The 20,123-nt window shown below is 48.2% G+C and overlaps 4 protein-coding genes across 4 annotated transcripts; 1 reads left to right on the top strand and 3 right to left on the bottom strand.

Moving 5' to 3' along the window:
- Window positions 1–7,168: 7,168 nt before the first annotated feature.
- Window positions 7,169–8,509, bottom strand: BKA55DRAFT_555117 (3-hydroxyacyl-CoA dehydrogenase). Its single transcript, XM_046191622.1, has 2 exons — window positions 8,261–8,509; window positions 7,169–8,204 (listed from the first exon to the last, which is right to left on the bottom strand). Exons 1-2 carry the CDS (start codon window positions 8,387–8,389, stop codon window positions 7,374–7,376), a joined length of 960 nt encoding a protein of 319 aa, XP_046055108.1. The 5' UTR covers window positions 8,390–8,509; the 3' UTR covers window positions 7,169–7,373.
- Window positions 8,510–8,779: 270 nt separating this feature from the next.
- On the top strand, window positions 8,780–12,318 carry BKA55DRAFT_499444 (timeless protein-domain-containing protein; the record flags this gene model as incomplete). The annotated part of the gene is made up of 3 exons (XM_046186654.1): window positions 8,780–8,854; window positions 8,908–11,284; window positions 11,336–12,318. 3 exons carry the CDS (start codon window positions 8,780–8,782, stop codon window positions 12,316–12,318), a joined length of 3,435 nt encoding a protein of 1,144 aa, XP_046055107.1.
- Window positions 12,319–12,666: 348 nt separating this feature from the next.
- On the bottom strand, window positions 12,667–14,804 carry BKA55DRAFT_534070 (HCO3 transporter family-domain-containing protein; the record flags this gene model as incomplete). Its single annotated transcript, XM_046189548.1, has 6 exons — window positions 12,667–13,568; window positions 13,620–14,107; window positions 14,176–14,241; window positions 14,301–14,322; window positions 14,381–14,529; window positions 14,602–14,804. The coding sequence occupies 6 exons, from the start codon at window positions 14,802–14,804 to the stop codon at window positions 12,667–12,669; spliced, it is 1,830 nt and encodes a 609-aa protein (XP_046055106.1).
- Window positions 14,805–16,874: 2,070 nt separating this feature from the next.
- On the bottom strand, window positions 16,875–19,601 carry BKA55DRAFT_589718 (peptidase family M41-domain-containing protein; the record flags this gene model as incomplete). The annotated part of the gene is made up of 2 exons (XM_046194986.1): window positions 16,875–17,656; window positions 17,711–19,601. The coding sequence occupies 2 exons, from the start codon at window positions 19,599–19,601 to the stop codon at window positions 16,875–16,877; spliced, it is 2,673 nt and encodes an 890-aa protein (XP_046055105.1).
- Window positions 19,602–20,123: the final 522 nt, after the last annotated feature.

The following is a 20,123-nucleotide window of genomic DNA, read 5'->3' as shown; positions in this document are numbered from 1 at the left end:
TTAAACGAAAGACTCTGGGACCTGTAGTCTGGGGAATGAAAAAAGAACGGACAAGAACATAAACTGCAACCTGGAGAAAGATACAGTTGACATGCCTTTGATCAAAAAGAGTGATATCCAGGATGATGTTCACATTGATGCCGGGCTTGGGATGGATATATGAATCCAGACTGGCAAGTAATAACACGCCTTGTGGTGGGGTCAGATGAATGAAGCCATTACTGCCATGTCCTTGCCCAGGGGGTCGAACAAGGTCATCATATTTCGAGGAGTTCCCCTGTCATGGAAGGTGTAGAATAAGAAAGCAAAAAGTGTGGTGCTTGCCCACGCACCCATGGGCCTGCGCCAGGAGTGAGCACCAACGACTAACAAGAGGTGGGGTTAATAGATATCTGATGCTGTCTGGCGGAGAGTTGAGCGAGCGATCCGTTGCATGTCTGAGCTCTCTGGTGCTGCATGTTCACGGTCCAGGGTTCCATATCGGAGATACTTATCCCACTCTTTACTACTACTATGTACATACGTATGCTAAGACGGCAGACAACAAGCTTTCAAGCTGATTCATGAGCTTGCTTATGGCATGTTTGCGACGAACTGGGCCTGACATGTCTGCACTGTGGCGATGGATAGTGACATATGTCGAGAACGAACCCAGATTAAAGCATCTACATGACATCTGGTGAGGTGTTGAGGCATCAACGCTGTTGTTCGCGATGGGACCTGGACGTAATTAATACAGTCAGAGACGATTCAAGTCTCCGAAAACCACAAAGGATCAATCAAGGGTGCAGTACCGGGCTAGGTTTTCTCAGAAATCGTTATTGAATTTTCTGAATCTGCGTCGACGTTGCGGTTTTAGTGCATGTTGCGCATAACCGTTGTCGCGGCTTGGGCGGGAACGAGCCAATAGAGAGTCCTTACAGGGGTGTAGAGGGGTGCAATGCAACACTGTGGATAGGACGTACGTGTAATCTTCTCCAGGATCTGACTGGCCTTCCAAGATTGCAGGGGTCTTTCATGGGAAAAGCATATTTGGGCGGGAGACAAGGACGTGTGTTGAATGAAAGACACGGTTAAGATGAGATGAGGGACCATTGGCCAAGAAGGCTTATACGTATTGTTACAGGAAGGAAGCGGATGAATAATGGGGAGATCGTAAGGATGATCGTCCTCTACCCTGTGAGATATGTTACAAGGCACGTGCAAGACTGGGCCGTGTGATGGTATGAAGCGAGGTGAGGCGAGACAGATCCATTGCTGGTCGGACCAGATCAGAGATGAGACATTGTTCAAGGTAGTCAAAATGGCCGTCTGGGAGGCTTTCGCAAGTAGGGCAAAAATCAGCTAGAGGCTGTCATATGTAGTTTGTGGCTGGGCTTGTTTCGACCATGACTGAACTGAACCCCTTGTGTTTCTGTTCCAAGTTCGAGATTGTGGGGACGATGAGCGACAAAAGTTCAGAAACTCCGCCAAACGATCCATGGAAATGTTATTGTCAGGACGGCACTTGAGGTCCTGGCCAGGGGTGAAGCAGAATGAGAGGATGCAATCTAGAAATTACTACATACGTATACATATGCAGTGCGGTGTAGGGCCGGCCTGATGAGAGGGGTGGCAGACTATTACAGACAATGGCAAATGTTACAGGCATATCGAAGTCCCCGGTGCTTGAAGGGAGACAACAGTAAACCCATGTGATGTCGCGGGTAACGGAGCCTCTGTTGAGCCTCGAGGATCCAGTTGGGCTCAGAGAGATTCTATTTCTGGTGTCTAACAAATGGACTTGTGGATTATACGGGAAAGACCGGTGGGATGTTTTGTCGTTCCTCTAGTTGTCACAGACGATCATCTGTGCTGCTAAAGGCATGTGGGAGTGGTAGCGGTTGCATTGACTCGCGGGCAGATGGAACGACTTCATTGTTGGTGCCCGTTCCATTGTGCGCTCGAGCAAACCTGGGCGTGTGGACAAAGCCACTGCAAATGGCAGAAGACCTATATATCCACTGCCCGCAAGACCCGCGAGGGACATGTTGTGCTCCATGATGAGTTGGGTCCGAACCTGCGTGGGATGGATGTCAGTGTTGTTGTCCTGGTGTTGGTTGTTTGCATCAATTGATCTTGAGATGGACGGTGCTTTGTTGAAGGTTTGTTGGTGATGTGGCGGGATAGGAAGGGAAACCCTGGAAAGACGCATTGCCGATCACTAGGCCGTTCCTGCCTCGATCCTGCCAATCTAAGTTTAGCAGGCAACATGTTTTGGATTTGACAGACATCAATCCAAATGCACCTGCTTTTATCTTAGGCACTCATCAAACATGGGCAGGGCAGGGCAGGGCAGGCGTGATTGATTACCTGCCTGCCTTTGCCAGGTACTTATGAAAGGTCCCTGAGTCCAACTTTACCTTGGTGGTCTTCTCAGATACCGATGTTAGGTAGTAGACTCCCTCTCCTCCTCCTTGTAGTCATCTGCTCCTGAAGGACATCAAACAACCCGACGGCATCATAGATGCTTTCTCGGCGCCTACTCATGCGATGCCAGGTGCCTACCAACGGGTAACAGCGCTGTCCAGGATCAGGGATTATGATTAGCCCTGTGAGCCCGGATCTAGACGTTTCATCCTTCGACTGGGCTTGAGCTTCTACACATCCACCATGAATTGACGCTGTTGCCGATGAGATCAAGACTTACTCAACAACATTGATGACGACTCCAACAGGCACTGAAACGACCCTTCTTTGCACGGCATAGAGACACGGGCCTTATTATCAGCCTCAATCTTCCATTTCTAGCTCCAACTAGAGGTCAGGCTAGGGACCCTCATGTCTAAAGCCCCAAGATTTCTCAAGAAACGTCTTCAACGTCCACATTTATTGCCTGACATGGGGTACTGCAATTACCGTTGGTGCCAAGGTCCCAAAGCTTAGGAACTTCTAATTTGCCGAATACCACATGATTCTCAAACTGCCGCCTTTCTTACTGTGTCAAAAGGACTCAGTCATACGGGGTAAGACGAAAAGATCACCTTGCTAATATGAAGGCTTTGCTTGTTGTCTCATTCCCTCTGAGATGAACCTCCTTATATTCGCAAGGAAAGCTGACTAAATTGAGCCAGGTTGGGATTGCACAGCATCATCAAACCTTGCATTGACCAACTGCAGCAAAGGCATCGCTGAGACAAATTTTGACTTGCCCATAGCGCAGCGTGGGGAACCAGAGAACAAGCTAACATCTCGCGATACAACGGAATCTTGCTGATCATAGTACTATTGCGATCACATATAGGTACGGTACAGTGCTCTGTCGGTAGCCGAATCAGGGTACAAGCTTGATTATAAGCGAACACAGAGTGCAGGATAAGAAACACTAACATTAAAGATGTTGTTACTCGCTATGCATTGCGAATTCGTTCTCTTGTTAAAGTTCCAATCCCGTTCGCACGGTATCCAGTCGGCTCGATGCATCCTTTCGCTGCAAGGAGCGAGCCTCGAGTCGTTTCACAGACTTAGCACTTGGTTACTGTCGGGCAAATCTATGTTGGGAAGCAGTTAGAATGGGCATTCCATCAAGCATTTGCCTTATTCTGTGCTGCTGCAGGACATTAATATTCATGGTTATGGAGACACAATGATGCACCTGATTCAAAACAGCAAGGCTCTGAGCTCCATTGTGGTGGCGTCTTCCGGAAATATTCGTCCATCAACCAAACTTCAACGGCCACCTCAAAAGGGTGATTGATTTGCAGCTTCCGTACACAAACGAATATGTTACAGACACGCCTCCTTTGTCCCCAGATTTCAGGAGTGCCTTCTCCGCCTCTGATGAATGGGCTCTGGGAATTTCGAGACATGGATACTTGAGTACCGAAGCTGACCGTCTCTTGAAGACAGAAAACCTTTAGTATTAGGGACTGATAGGCAATGTACGATCTCACAGGACATGATTGATCACACCTCGAATGTAACGAATCTGATCCAGCACACAACAACACCATCGAGTTTCTTCTGCACCTCTAGTGCATATAACCGCCTACATGGCCTTATTGAGGTAGAGGCTACTTTGGAGAGATGGACCTCTACCGGTCTGTGAGAAGACAAATAGCCATGTTCGCCAGGGGAGGTAAGAAAACTTCTGACCTCTATCCTAAGTGACAAAAAGGCGTAGGCAAATTTAGTATAGACTTAGTCGACCTTTAGACTAGTCTTTTGTACCTTGATTTATGGTCAGAAGTTTTCTTGCTCCCTGAGGGTTCTGTCTTGAAGTTGCTAATTACCCATCACTTCGTGTTGTTGACCGTGGTTGAAAATTCCGAGTGGGTTGGTCCCACTGGCGTTTTGACCAGGATGCCAACGTTCTTTTTCTTCGAGAACCTTATCCCAGGTGTACTTTGGCGGCCCCTGCCCGTAATCACTTGCCCTGATATTAAAATATCACGATTCTTCTTAGAGGCAAGTTTGCGAGGATAGAACCTTAGCAAATTCAGGGAATTTGTTTTGGGAGTCTCTGGAAACCATATGTTCTGAGAGTTCCTGAATCTCCAGAATTTACGTAGTCTTTGCTAAACCACCCTAATACATGAACATGTCATATCCATCAAAGTTGTAGATACACCTTTCTAGGAGGTTGCTCTTTTTTCTTGTAAGGGGTTAACCAGGCCGTACGGTGATGTCGTAACTCTTAAACACAGTTTGGGAAACACTACTAACCTATCTTCTGGGCTACTCACATGTAATTCAGCTCCGTTGTTAAGCAGCCCTGTATTGATCGGGCACTAATCGTAGCTCCCGTGTATATGTACGCTTTTATTGCATTCCGTCGCCAAGACATTTTGTTAAAGCAAAACCTTGTTCTGGGACAGGAGGTGCACACCCTTGAATCTGATTAACCACTCGCATTCATTTCTGGGCAGGTAGTCACTTGGCCTGAGAAGCCTTCTAGGAGGGTAATCATCATCTACAAAAGGGTTTGGCCAAAATGAAACCGGCATGCCCTCTCGGCCGAGGTGGTGAAGACAAATGCCCAAATCTACCATCTTTGATTCCATGTGCTGTCGATGAGCGATGAAATCCCCATTCTAACTTCTGAGATACAGTGGTTGAATTGGCTTGTAGGGGAAGAAGAAGAGAGAGCCCACTTGTTGTTTATTTATACAAACATGCTTAGAAAATACTATGATTATTATCTTAGAGATATGCACTTGATTGTCTACGGTACAATCATGTTGGAGTTCCTGGTTCTGTAGATATGATATGAAGGACCGGGTCTCTCCCATGTCTCTCCTATGTCTGCTGACATTTTCTTCCTCCCCTTGATCTGACGGGCCATACATCTGAATGCGGAGAGTTCTCAAGTGGCCTGTTTAATATGGAGACAATCGAGTTTCGAGATGAATCTTGTGGCAATCCAATGGTCCCAGCCTAGACAGCTGGAATTGCTTGGATGACCCTTGCTTGTTAAGGCCCAAGCATGAAACACTCGATCACCGGGCCGTAATATCATGTAACAAGCATGGAACCTCTCGGTACCCTTCAAGAGTATGCCTTCAGAGTCTAGTTGTGCTTTTCTTCTATCACAACTCAAGATCGACTGCAGTCGCAGGTATCAATGTGACGGATGTCATATAAGCTAACAGTGACGACAGGTTTCACTTCCATCACCCTCTCACCTCTCATGTCTAGCCTAGTCCACGGGAGTCCGCTAGATATTCACGCAACTGCCGTATATATCCCCTGGCAAAAGAGCGAGTGTCTTGTCGATAACGGAAAAGACACAGCCTAGAAACGTATAAGTTAAGCTTGTTGATATGTTTCATTTTTGAGGCAAGCTCAAGTCAAATGGCCTGGTTTGCCGTTGCATTTTCTCAGTAATATCAAACTAATCTCAGAAAGCTTTATCAGGTTTCGATTTTCATCTTTTATAATATTCCATGCTGATGAATGGGCATATGAATGGCCGTATAGTTCGTATCTCATTATATCGAGGTCGAAAGCTGCATATGTCGCCATTTTCTGGTTTCTCGATTCACGCACTGTATTATTCCAAGCAGTTTCATCATTAGGATTTGCTTTTGTATTTCGTGGTGATTCAGAATTGATGTGCCCCGGTAAGCAGAAAGAAGCAAATACTGAAAGAAACAGGGGCGGTTGTCTCGGAGTCTTGATGCTGCGGGCCAACTGGTCCTTTCGCGAGTATGAGACTTCTGTCACTTCGCAAATGTATCCTCAACTGTCGCTTGATGCGAAACTGATGACAATTCTTATGGCTGCATATTCGGCATCTAGAGTTTAAGCATGCTTTGCCAGAGATACTAAACTTCCGCTCAACTTTGGTCAATGACCTCCTGTTGTCAAGATTCTCCATATGGTCTGCCACTGAGGGAGGCCTGTTCGTAAAGACTAAACAAGGTCTAATGATCGACGGCTGTTTCAATTAATTGGGCCAAAGAAGGCTCGCAAAGAAGGCCCGTAAACAGAAGCACGAAACCAAACAAAAGGTGACTGAGCGCAGATAGACAGTTTCATCTTTTAGGTGTCAGTACGGCTAGACAGCTAGACAAGATGTGGCGGACTCGGTGATGGTTGTTTTGAGCTTTGACCTTTACACATTAGCAATTGGTGTGTGGGCCTTTGTTGGTACTAAGACAAAAGACCCGGACACTTTTTCCATAAGAAGAAGTTATAGAATCATGTAGAAGGTACAGCAAAAACGTTATCTATCCTTGTGTTTATGAGGCAAGGGTAAGGGTAATGATTCAACAGACACAACTGCCGAAGAGGCTGACGGGGGGTTAGTCGAGACTATTGCCGCCTTGCTTTGACACCCGTCAGACATTCGGATGCGTCTGCATGAGCCTTGATTGCGTGGTCGGACCTCTTGAGAAGGTCTCGGCTTGGTGTCGTACGATAGCGTGTTCAGTGTGTTCTGACAGAGAGAGGCGTGCACCTAAGCATCATTCCCTAAGTCAAGATTAAAGGGCACACCGGGATAGTTCATTCATTAATATCAGATAGATATATTAAACCCACATGACTGTAATGGTAGTCTGAGGGAGCCTTCGGGATAGTAAGTATCCTAGCTACTAGGGGAGGGGAGGCAAGAAAACTTAGGGCCTCTATCCCAAGTGATAATAAGCCTTAGGTGACTTTAGTATAAACTTAGGCAAATTTGGCACAGATTTAGTAGGCTTTAGACTATTTATTTTTGGCACCTTAAGGTTAGGCAAGAAGCTGTAATGTATGAATTGGCCCAGAGCAACTCTCAGGATAGGGTAACCTGAACATTATTACTGTTTTATTTTTATCTAGATAATCTTACGAAGAGTATCGTAAAATTTGACCAGGTATGCTCATAGCCGAAGATCTGGTGAGGCAGTGACTTAGTAGTCGTAGAAGCCCTTGCCGCTCTTCTTACCATACCACCCAGCGTTGACCATGTTCTTCAGCAAGACGCTCGGCCTGTATTTGGAGTCGGCGGTCTCCTCATACAGAACCTTCATGATAGAAAGACATGTATCGAGACCAATGAAATCAGCAAGCTGAAGAGGACCCATGGGCACGTTTGTGCCGTTCTTCATGATGGCATCAATGGAATCACGATCCCCAACACCGGTCTCGAGACAAATAATCGCCTCGTTGATGTAAGGCATGAGGATACGGTTGGCAAGGAATCCGGGAGAGTCGGCGGACACCGAAGTGATCTTGCCCATGCGCTTGCAGAACTCGATGGCGGTGTCGAGAGTGTCCTGGCTGGTCTGTAGACCGCTGATGATCTCAACGCCCTTCTGTACAGGGACGGGGTTCATGAAATGTGTCGACACAACACGAGACGAAGCTGAGGTATCAGTGGGATCCTTGGTAGTGGCAGCGGCGATGCGTGTGATGGAGATAGAAGAGGTGTTTGTAGCGAGAATAGCATGCTTGGGGCAGATCTGAGCCAGCTTGCCAAATATGTCAAACTTGAGATTGGGCAGCTCAGGAACAGCCTCGATAACCATGTCTGCAGAGGAGAGATCTTCCATCTTGGTGCTCGTACTAAGAAGAGAACGAGCGCTGTCGGCCTGCTCTTGTGTGATCCTTGACTTGGAGACATCCTTTGCTAGGAGTTTCTCAGCAAAGGCGATGCCCTTGTCCAGAGCCTTGTCTGAAGTATCAATCAAAGTAACTGGGACCTGGGCCTTTTGAGCTGCAACAAGAGCAATTCCCAATCCCTATTGCGGTGCTGTTAATTGTATGAACTCGAGGAATGTCTTTCACATGCTCTTACCATTTGACCCGCACCGATAACACCAAGCTTCTTGACCTCTGCAGCAGCATATTGGCGAGGTGAAGAGCTGAAGCAGCGAACATGACGCGCAGCTGCCATAGAAGGCATTCGAAGCATTGAAGCAGCCATTTTTTGGAAGAATGTGTTGGGGGATTTTGAAATCAAGATACAATAGTAAAGTGCCAGGTCTCTTTAAGTTCTCCCCCACGGGGATGTTGACATCTACGCCGACGCCGACGCCGACGCCGAAATCAACGGCTCATGCCATCATATTGCGGGTAACCTCGGCTCGGAGCCGGCGGATCTTCCTTATCATTTGCCGAGAAGTTTCTTTATCTTATCAATTCTTATCGGATCTCGCGTTAATTAGACACGCCGGCCGAGACGCGTCTAAGCGCGTCGTATAATGAAGTGGTGGAACTACCTATGTTTTCTAATGTTGTCGAGGCAGCATAACCCCACGACCTGTAAATAGAGATAGACAACTCTTTATCTGTCAATGTTTAGTAAAACAATATCATGGAGTTAGCCGATGGATCAACAGATATTGTGCACCCAGAAGTGCGAGCGCATATCAACAGCCTTGTCTCAGCGGTAAGTTTTCCCATAACACCAATAAGTTTAACGTTCTTACAAGTGAATTCCAGCTTGGAGGTATCAGCGCCGACGACGATGGCGGCTATCAACTCGGTGACGATGCCCTCGAGGTTCTTCGAGATCTCAAACGATGGATACGCTTCTATGACGAAAAGACGAATCGGATGGACGTTGCGCGATGCATACACGAGGCGAACTTGATCGAGGGTGACCTGCTCCCCATTCTCTCGACGTGGCCCGAAAACGCCACGGACAGCAAATTCAAGTCCAGGATAGCCCTGGCTTGCTTCGAGCTCATGGTTCCTCTCACCTGGCCGATGGCAAGAGATAGAGAGCGTATGACGGTCAATCACCACCGTCATATGCCAGTTCTGGAGCTCGCCCAGGTTGGATATAAGCGAGCCGTTATCAACTACGACGGAGCTCGCGTACTTCATACAGCTGTACGGGTGGCTCTCCCGTCCATGGCAATACCGATTGGCGATCGAACACAACGTGATCAAGGCATCATCAAGCTGGTCTTGTTCTTCCTCCGTAATATCGCCATGATCGAGCCTCCTCCTGATGTCAAATACGAAGGCGATGAGTCTCAAATATCTCGATCCGCCACTATCGATGCATTCTCGTACCAAGATATCTTCCTCGTGCTGTTAACGCTTGCGTCCAACATGGGAGAAGATTTTCGAACTGAAGATACATTTGTCATGGAGATTATATACCATCTAGTGAAACAAGTCGACATTGAAAAGCTCTTCATGAATGAGCAGCAGCTAAGTAAGGCCAAGGCTGGAGAGCTTGCCGATATGATGAGTAAGGAGTCGTCCATGTTGAAGGCATACAACCGCAAAGGCCCAACTCGCCATAACCGATTCGGTACTATGATTTGGGTGAAGCGAGACGACGGCAAGATGTCATCACTTTCGGGTCAAGATGCACTGGCTGATGCCACGATGAGGAACCAAAAGATGGACAACTCAAAGACTTTCCGACCTCCTCGCCGATCACGAAAAGGAGACAAAGATGAGAAAGATCTTGGGTTACCAACTAAGCTTAATTCTCGTGCTTACGACCAGTTGCGGTCGTTTGTCGAAGACTTCCTTGACTCGGGCTTTAACCCCCTATTCCAACATGTCCGCAAAACCATTGATAGAGAGGCACCGCATGTAATGCAGTATCATCGCCGTCAGTTTTTCTACCTGGTGGCATGGTTCTTAGAAGCCGAGCGCATGAGGCGCAAGGCAGGGAAACAGTCGAGTAAGAATCCCAGCGAGGATATCAGCAGTTTCAACCTTGTTGCAGGTGTTCTCAACCAGGAGATGTTCATCACTCTCAATAAGGCTCTTCATGAGTCGCTCGAGATGAAAGATTGGCATGAACTAACCGCCGTTATGCGTTGCTTTACCCAGATTCTTCTCACCGTGCAGGAAATGTCAGAGTCAGGCAACGAGGACAACGAAGAGATCGCCGAGAACGTGCTCAGTCGTCTGTTTTACGAAGAAGCCACCCACGACGCAATTGCCACCATCATCAGAACTTACAAGGATCAAAGCTTCAACTATCTTGACGCTGCCACGGAACTCGTCCACCACTTCCTCCGTATACTGGAAGGATACTCTAAGCAGAACATTGACATGCAAGTTCGCTCGCGGAAGCGCACTCGACGGAAGAAGAAGGCTGCCCAAGACGCTGCAGGGATCGAGAATGACAACGACGAGAATGACGGTTCAGATAATGACGCCGCATCCGCCGAGCGAACCACTAAAGAAAGAAAGTTCGACTTTCATCGATTTGCAACGCGTTTTACGCCCCAGAGCGTAGTCGATACATTTGTCACTTTCACCAAGTATTACCGTGATCTGACAGACTCGCAACTCAAGCGAGCGCATCGATACTTCTATCGCGTGGCTTTCAAGGCAGAGGCGAGTGTCATGCTATTCCGTGTGGATATAATTCACCTCTTTTACAACATGATCAAGGGCCCTGCTGCGCTTGATAAGTCCTCTAGAATATTCAAAGAATGGGAAGAGTTGGTGAAGCAGATACTGCGAAAATGCTTCAAGAAGCTTGAACAGCGACCAGAACTGCTTGTGGAGATGCTCTTCAGCAAGGGATCCAGCACTGCCTTCTTTCTCGAGTACGGTTTCGAACGACAAACTGTCACTACAGCCAGCAAAGCCAAACCTGCAGCTGAGCTGGTCTTCAAAAACACTGAAGAGCTGGACCGACAGATTGCCATTGTCGTTGGAGCAATGCTAGACAAGAACCAGGCAAACCATGTTGCTTGGGTCAAGAAAATTCTCGGCGACGCTGAGAGCGAACGTAGAGCCTTCGTGGCAGCAGAAGAGGCAATGGCTTCAGTTGAGCCTGTACAAGACGAAGCTGAAGAGCAGCCAACAGAGTCGGGGCCAAAAGCGCCTTCTATATTTTGTGAGTTTACCTTGATATTCAAGTCTTTATTCGTTTACTAATAATGCTTAGATGTGCGTCCGGATGATAAGGACCGCCGGAATGCCATGTTCAAGAACTCTCATATGCGACTCCTTATGAAACTCGTCGGTCTTCAATTATTAGGCCCGGCGTCAGAAGAAACGCCCGAGTCTGCATGGATCATACCTTCAGATGTGTCTGCCGACGTTCTCAAGGATGCTATCCACTACATCAACCAAGCCGAGTTCAACCCTCCAACATTTGAGGAGGGTGTTCTAGCAGATCACCAGCTGAAACGCAAGAGTGCTCCACGCAAGAAGGCCGATTTCGATGATGATGAGGAGGGTGAGCTTGATGACCCCATGTTCGGACCGCTTGGTCCCACGGTGCGCAGGCCCATTGATGAAGAAGATGGCCCCAAGAAGTCGCCCAGGAAACGCAGGCCTCGAAAAGAACTCACCGAAGAAGAAAGGGAAAAGAAACGTAAAGAAAGGCGAAGACACGAGGAAGAAAAGTCGATGAGCTACAGATCAGCCAAGATTGTAAGGCCCGAGGACGATGAAACTGATTCTGAGTACGACGAAGCCTTCTTCGCTCGAGAACGTGAGACAGCAGCAAAGGCAGCGGCCATCCGCCACGCTGCGGAACGCCTTCCTGTGTCTAGAAAGCCAACTAGAAAGCGTGGAATTGCAGCTACAGAATCTGCATCAAGTACTGAAGAGCATCAGGAAGAAGGTGGAGATTCCGAATCTGGTCACGATTCTGATTCTGGTGACGATTTCATTCGTAGGGCAATGAATACAAATCTTGAGGAAGAGAACGAGGGGCAGCCAGAAGGAACATTACCAGATGGCAGTGATGGAGAGGGCCGCAAGAGGAGACGAATCAGTGCTGAAAAGACTCGGCCTGACGTGGATGAGGAAATGGGCGGCGTGGATAAGAATGGAGACGAGGATGAGGATGAAGCACCTGTCATCACTCGAAGGCCGCGTGTACGTGGTGGGTTTGTTGTGGATAGTGATGACGATGAATAGATATTATGTAGCATAATTACTGGCGTCTGGAGCGTTCATGCTATACAACATGACAGGCAAGGGGTAATGGACACGTCTAGATTTAATGACCAATGTCAGCACCAGGACTCATTGCCATATCTTTCTGCAAGCAATGCCTGCCTAGACTAGGATGGCTTGCCTCCTCTTAAATTAACCAAGGACTGATTTTTGATTTCTCAGACTAGGCTTTATCTGAATCCTTTAAGTGGCTTCGTATGTAGACAGACTTTATTTGAGATACGAGACTCTCAAACAATGGTATATCCTCCAAACATATTATCTCGCTGGCTTGTATCTTTCTATCCAAAACATAAATCATACTCTTTTCTATGGGGTTGGCTTTCTTTGTGGCCGTCTCTCTAAACTCCTCCTTCTTGTCGCTGTGCTCTGTCCAGACTGTATTTGTCCTAGCTCTGCAAGATCCTCCTGGCTCTTCCTAGGAGCACCGGGATACGCAAGCACACTATCGTGATGTTCTGGCCGTCGGCGGGCATTGTTCTGCTGCAAAGCAGGCTTCTCATCGTCCTTGCCGCCCCATGACCCCCCAATTCCTTCCATGATGAACTCGGAGGCTGTTGGTTGGTCAAGAAGAGAGAGTTCCTCGGGGGAGAATATGTACGGGAGGAGGAGAGCTCGGATTGGTATTAGGGCAAAAATGATGACAGGGAAGCCAACAGCAGCTACAGTCTGAGTGATAGCAAAAGTGGCACCGAAGCCAACGAGCTCGATGAGGACAAAGTACCAGATAGCTGAGCGCCGGCGAATTTGAAGTAAGGGGCTGTTTGAAGGTGTGAGGGCACGATCGCGAGCTAGGAAGACAAGCTTGCTAGTAATACCATTCCCTTCAAGGGCCTGGATACCCATGACAAAGAATAGTCCCGCGAGCACACCGTGGGGGATCAAGTGAAGAACCACTAGAAGGGGACCCGTCATAGTACCCAAGGTAAGGAGGCCTTGAGCAAAGTTGGAAAATCGTTGCTCTACAACGTGTGTGACCTCGAAGGAATAGCCACCACCTACTGGGTTGCCATCTTCATCATCTTCCTTGACAGCTTTTGTAACGCAGAGCGACTCGGTGTGGAAGGGTGCTTGAGGGATGAGACCATTGGGGAATGGTAGGCCAAGAATACCTGCAACACCAGTTGTTAAACCGAGGAGGAAGATATCCCAGTGGAAACCAGCAGGTTTTCGAAGAGGAAACTCGCTGCCTTGGGCGATGAGTGAAGAAACTGTGGTTGTTAGCAAGGATGCCAGAAATTATGTATTCTGTAAGGACATACCATTATGATCGAACCAGAAGAGAATGGTCAAGAGAATTGCAAAGGGCAGTGCTAGAAAGATGTCACCCACGCTCAAATCCCAGAAGCGAACAAGCCAATCGCGGCCGCTGGTAGGCTCAAAAGCGATGCCAGTGGGCAAAACCTCAAGATCAACCTCCTGCATACGGCCGAAATGGACAAATCCTGTGAAAAAGATGATTGTCAAAGGTGTGCCATAGTCCTTGAGAAACACACGGAAGGGATGGCGGAAAAGACTGCTTGCGCCAAGTTCGCCGCATACGTATGCTACCATGAAGACAAGAAGAGCGGCAACGATAGAGAGATAAAATTCCTGTCCTCTGCCGAGATGTTCGAGGACTTGGATGCCCTTTTGGAGGTAGATAAAGGCGACGTAAAACCCAAAGATGTCGCAGGGGAAACGTGTGACCCACCGGAGCCAGTTGCAGGAGTTCGTTACGGCGAGAATCCAGTGAAGGATCAGTGACCATCTGAAGGGATCAGTTGCTGAATCGTGCGGTGGAAAAGAGCCCGTGTTGTACGGTGAATGCTGACTTACATGCCGATCCAGCACATGAAGCCAATATAATTGACGCCGGTTGGTTTCATGATATCATATACGGTACTTCAAAAGCCCAGTCAGCTCCATGATGCAAAATTATTTGTGAGTAGCAGTGGTCTAACTAGTTGAAGACGGTGATTGGACCTAGAGAAGCATCGTTAGAGGAACAACTCGGTGTAGTAGAACGGGGAGGTCAAAATACCCGTAACTCCGACAATAACAAGCGGTTGTGCAGCAAATAGAGAGAATATGACCGCCCCAAGAACAGAGGAGAGTAAAACTTCGTTGACGCCATAGTTCGAGCCTGTTTTCTGGAACATGTCGAGAGAAAATGCCAGAGCAGGTAGGATGCTTGATGAGAAGTCAGCGTCACATGTTGTTTAATATGCAACGAAGACAAGAAGACAAGATAGAGATACTGACTTGGCAAAATACATATACACTGTGGCAGGGACTACACGATAGTCCCACGCATCCGTCCAGTCGCTAACATAGTATGGTATTCGTCGACGGATGTCACTAACCATACCACGAAAGAGGTGGATTTTCCACCAAGCCTCTCGTTTTTGCTGAGGTGAGGACATTTCCTCGTGGTCTCTTTCGTGTCCTGGTGAAGGTGAAACCATAATGATTCCCTCTAGAAATGATGACGAAAAGTGTTGTAATGGTACGAGGCTTGACGAGAGATTGTTGTAGGTTGTCTCGATCAACGAGCGGCGCACCTCAAACGGTGACTTATGAGTGAGGAGATTCCGTGATTAATAGTCGAGTCAGTAAAACGAGATAAAGCGGATACCAACAAAGTTGATATAAATATAAGAAAGGATCAAAATCGGCCGCCCAAGAATGTCGCCGATACAAGGGTCTTCTTGTCTTGACTTGACTTAGGCTACCAGTCTTCGGAGAAAGTGATTGATTGTTGACTCCACTCAGTATCTAAACATGACAACATCCCTGTCTTGGTTACATCCAATGCTCACCATGATAAGTAACGAAAAGGGAAAAGGACTGCATCAATATATACCTTACAAGAAAGTCAAAGGGACTGCCGGTCGATAAAAACCACTAATCAGGACTCGCACAGGGTAAAGCCGTAAAAAGAGGCACCTTGATTGGGCTAGTTATTTTAATGTGATGTAAGAGTAGCTAAGAGTAGCCTCTATAACCGTGATGCGATCCTGACACTTTAGCAGCCAATAGAATACAAGCGACTCAATTGCATGCATGCTTAGACCAAAAGCGATACGCGTTTATTACCGGCCAAACGGACAAAACAAAAACCTCGATTGTGGGGGATCGGGGTGCTTATTAAGACAGCATGTCTCGAGGCGATATGAGAAGCAAGGTACATCTCGTATACCCGAATATGTACAGAGATAACCAACAACATTGCACGCGCTTTGAATTATCCAATCTTGTGAGTTTATCATCATCATAATAGCCTAGAACACCTCAAAATACGATCATCCCAGTCCTTCTTCATCATGACATGCACGGAACCTTTCGTCCAAGTCCTGCCAGCCGTCCCACATGGATGCCAATATTGACGTTGACAGCCCACCTTGACCCTGCTAATGGCTCTTTTGCTGTCAACATGTGCATGATGTCGCCAAAACTTGTACCTTTTTATTACCCTTTTCGGCACACGCTGTTACGCCACGGGAGCAGAGCCTCCTAAGCCTCGGTCAGCAGAGGAACTTTCTCGGCCAATCAGCTTCACAGAATCAGCTCGGGGTCGATGATAATCGCGAGATCTTGACTTATATTAGATTAACGTTTGACGGCCGCCGGTTGCTTCAGACCATGCCAACGTCACTAGGATCGACATTCTCTATTACTATTTGTTCTGTTAGTTCCTCAACGGGGCTGGTTTTCACATGTTTCGGCCCCTTAGATGACATCGCCTAAACTACAGTATTATCTGGCTAGGTGAGGCAAGAAAGCCTCTATCCTAAATGATAAAAATATTTAGGTAAAATTAGTAGACCTCTATTCATCATTTTTAGTAACTATGGGTAGTTTTGGGTCAGGTTTCAGGCCGGGATGCCATTTGCTCAAATGGCTCGCATCAACTCGGCTTCTCTGAGATATCTAGACCCTCATCTGCCTGCTCCTGAGTGAGACATGGAGCATCTAGCAACATGAACCTGACGATTTCTTATCCTACTTTTGCAAGATTTATGAGCCTAGCTAATCCAAAAACGTTTCAATCGTCACTGCCAAAACAGACAATTCGGTCATCAATATATATGTTTTACAGTTCTATAACCTAGAATACAATGTTACACGGCTGTTGCTGGCCTCGACCTCCAGGCTTTCCAACACGACGAGATTACTGTTGATGGTGCGATGTGCCGGTTCTGCTGATAATGCATTAAACATCCAAAGGAATTGATCAAATGTTTGGTAGAGTAGAGTGCCGCTTTTCTTTGCGCCTTGCTGTGGCCGCCAGAGCCCGTGTTGCCTCCTCCCGACGGATTATCGTAATGTCCTGGTCTGACATCAGACTCCTCGGTTCGGAGGCGAGCCTCGCCCTTATCCTCGTTGCTACACAGCCAATCCTCGCTCTGCCTCAAGTTCTCCGGTATTCCTTCTCCTGTCTTGCCTCCGCAGCACTGTGCATGACCGATTATCGTCGATCGTACCACGGAAACTACCTTCACCAACCATGTGCTTGGCGATTTTTCTTTTCGACTCTACTCAAGCTTTTTGAAAGCTGGGGCAGGGGTAGGGGGATCCTTAGGCGTATCTGTCTCCTCAGGGAATGGTGGGGGTGTGCTCTCCTCCTTACCGCCACCAAAGTATTTCTCAAAATCCTCGTTGTCACCGAATGGCCGCTTGCCCAAGATACGAACCATGTCATCTCGGACAAGAACCTCCTTCTTGAGCAACTCCTGGGCGATTAACCCAACTTCCTCCTTTTTCGATGTCAGAAGGTCTCGGCAACGCTGGTAGGCTGCCTCCACAATTCGGGAAACCTCCTGGTCGATCTGCTGGGCAGTAGATTCGGCAAATGGCTTCTGCATGCGGTTGGGGTCATTCTCGAAGTAAACAGGGCCCACCTTCTCGGACATACCCCATTGGGTTACCATATTTCGTGCCATCTGGGAAACCTTCTTGAAGTCATCACTAGCACCTGTTGTCACGGTGGGGAAATGAAGCTCCTCAGACACACGGCCACCCATTGTCATAGCCATTCGGTCCATGAGCTGGTCGGTGTTCATCAGGTAAGCATCCTGGGGCAGGTACTGAGCATAACCCAGAGCGCCTTGGCCACGGGGAATGATAGAGACCTTGAGAAGAGGGTCAGCGTGCTCCAGGAACCAACCACAGATGGCGTGGCCAGCCTCATGGTATGCAACAGTCTTCTTCTCCTCTGGCTTCAGCACGAGAGACTTGCGCTCCAGACCTCCGATAACCCGCTCAATAGCCCGCTCGAAGTGGTCCATCTTGACCTCATCAGCATTGCCTCGGGCAGCTAGGCAAAGTTAGCCAGGCAACACACAAAATCAGGATAGCCGGTAGAACATACCAATAAGAGCAGCCTCGTTGACAACGTTGGCAATATCAGCACCAGAGAAGCCAGGGGTGAGAGTTGCGAGACGACCAACAAGGTATTCGTGGTCCTCATTCGTCACAATCTTGTTCAGATACACCTTGAAGATCTCCTGGCGGCCTTTCATTGTAGGACGGTCAATGAAGATATGTCGGTCAAATCGTCCTGGTCGCATCAAGGCCTTGTCGAGCATATCCGCTCGATTAGTACCAGCAAGAACAACAACCTGCTCGCGGGTATTGAAACCATCCATCTCAGTGAGAATCTGGTTCAAAGTTGCTTCCCGCTCATCGTTACCACCAAATCCCCGGCCACTCTCCTGTCGCGCACGTCCAATTGCGTCAATCTCGTCAATGAAGATGATGCAAGGGGCGTTTTTACGTCCTTCGGCGAACAGATCTCTCACACGTGAAGGGCCGACACCGACAAACATTTCAACGAATTCAGAACCGCTCACACTGAAGAAGGGTACTCCTGACTCGCCGGCCGTGGCCTTGGCAAGCAATGTCTTACCAGTACCAGGAGGACCAGCTAAGATAGCACCTCGAGGGATCTTGGCACCCAGCTTTTCGAATTTCTCGGGCTGCTTCAGGAAGCTCACAAACTCCATGATCTCGGTTTTTGCCTCTTCGAGGCCAGCAACATCTGAGAACTTGACCTTAACAGCACTCTCGGCGTTGAATTTCTTAGCCTTGCTCTTGCCGAAGTTGAACATACCCCCTCCAGCACCACCTCGTCCACCCATTGACCGCTGAGTCCATAGGATCAACCCGATAAAGAGCAGTGTAGGACCAAAGGCTAAAAGAAGGTTGCCAAGGGTGCTACCGCCAGCCTCATAGCTCACAGGTATTCTCTCAGAGGGCGGAATACCCAGCTCGTCTTGCGCCTGTTCCAACTTTCGCTCGAAGGACTCAACAGACCCGATGGAGAACACGTAGCTCTTTCTCGCGGGTTGTCCGCCCTCGCCAGTAGCTCCAGTTGCAGATGGATGGAGCTCTACCCGGACGTGAGAGCCATTGACAACAATCAGCTTCTGAACCAGGCCCTTATCCAGGAATGCTTTTCGCATCTCTTGCCAAGTGATCTCCTTCTCAGAGAAAGGGTTGGCAAAGAGCTCCGCAATCCATACAGTGACACCAATGGCGATACCAGTCTGAACAGCCTCCAGCCACCCGCTGCGCTCATTCTTAGGTGGCTTACCGCCCTTCTGCTGCTGCTGCTGCTGCTGCTTCGACTTGTCAGCGCCACCCTTTCCGTCCTGGGCCTTCGATTGCTGGTCCATGCGGAAGGATGAGAATTGCCCATCCCGGTTGTCTTGTTGGTCCTCCAACTCTATTATCCTTTCTGTAACCATGTATACACATCGCATAAGTCTTCCTTTGTCCAAAATCGAAAGGTTGCCGTTCTGCCGTTGCTTCTGAAGAAGATCTCGGGTCTCAGCAGGAGCGCCAACAATCTGAAGTTTCTCGAGAATATCCTTCGCCACCGGCCTTTGAGCCTCTGGAAGTCGACTTGTAAATTCCTCGAGATGTGCAAGTTCCTCCTTGTTCAAGTGAATCCAGCCTTCGGGCAGAGGTGGCGGCTTTGGTGCTTCAGGCTTGCTTTCATCGGGCCCATTCTTTGCACTTTGTTGGTTTAATGACTTGCTTCCATGCTCATCATCTTTGTCGGAGTTTGATCGGGGATCTTTGCTGGGAGGTGGGGGCTGCGAGGAATATGTCCTTGCTCGAATGGCGAATGCGGCAGAAGTCTTTGCAGGAATCGATCTGGCGACAAGTGAAGGTCTTGCACATAACCGTAGTGCAGGCTGCGTTGACAGTCTTGTCGCTCGTGCGAGCTGGCTTGATTGTCTTAAAAACCTCGACATGGCGGGCAACGCAGGCTGGCGCAAGTGCGGAACTACCGGGGTTGTGTAAAGATAAAGGTAAGGTAATTGAGAGCGCCGTGCTATCTCATAGGGTAGCACGGCTCAAGCCAAAAAGGCTATTGACTGATATTTGAGGCCGGTATACAGTCGTATATGGCGAGAACTTGGAGTCCCAGCGCCAATGGATGAATCTGAATATGTTGGATGACACCACCAAGTGAAAGCTTCTGGTGATGAGTCTACAGCGGTTGCTTAGCTCGAAAAATGGAGGATCACGTGTTGGGGAAATCGCTGGGGTCCACTGAGGGCGGAAGGTGAGAGGATTGGCTGACATGATCGCCTCAGGGAATGTGTCAGGTACGTCACTGAGTGATGCCTACTTCTGTTCGGCTCTATGACGATTGACATCAGGTAGGTACCTAATGTTGTGAAGTAACAGGTACATTGATATGGTTAAGTGGTTCGGTAGCCAATTGTTGTACTTTTCAACTTCATCGTCACAGACCGGTGTTGAAGTTAGCA

Source organism: Fusarium redolens, assembly GCF_020744475.1.
Source record: "Fusarium redolens strain MPI-CAGE-AT-0023 chromosome Unknown BKA55scaffold_2, whole genome shotgun sequence".
In the NCBI taxonomy this organism is placed as follows: Eukaryota; Fungi; Ascomycota; class Sordariomycetes; order Hypocreales; family Nectriaceae; genus Fusarium; species Fusarium redolens.
This window is presented reverse-complemented; position numbering and strand designations above follow the sequence as displayed.

Excerpts from the sequence above, each read along its gene's own strand:
- BKA55DRAFT_555117 (XM_046191622.1), bottom strand. The coding sequence starts at position 8,389 with ATGGCTGCTTCAATGCTTCGAATGCCTTCTATGGCAGCTGCGCGTCAT. Across the intron at positions 8,205-8,260 it reads TTATCGGTGCGGGTCAAATG|GGATTGGGAATTGCTCTTGT; the intron begins GTAAGAGCATGT and ends GCACCGCAATAG.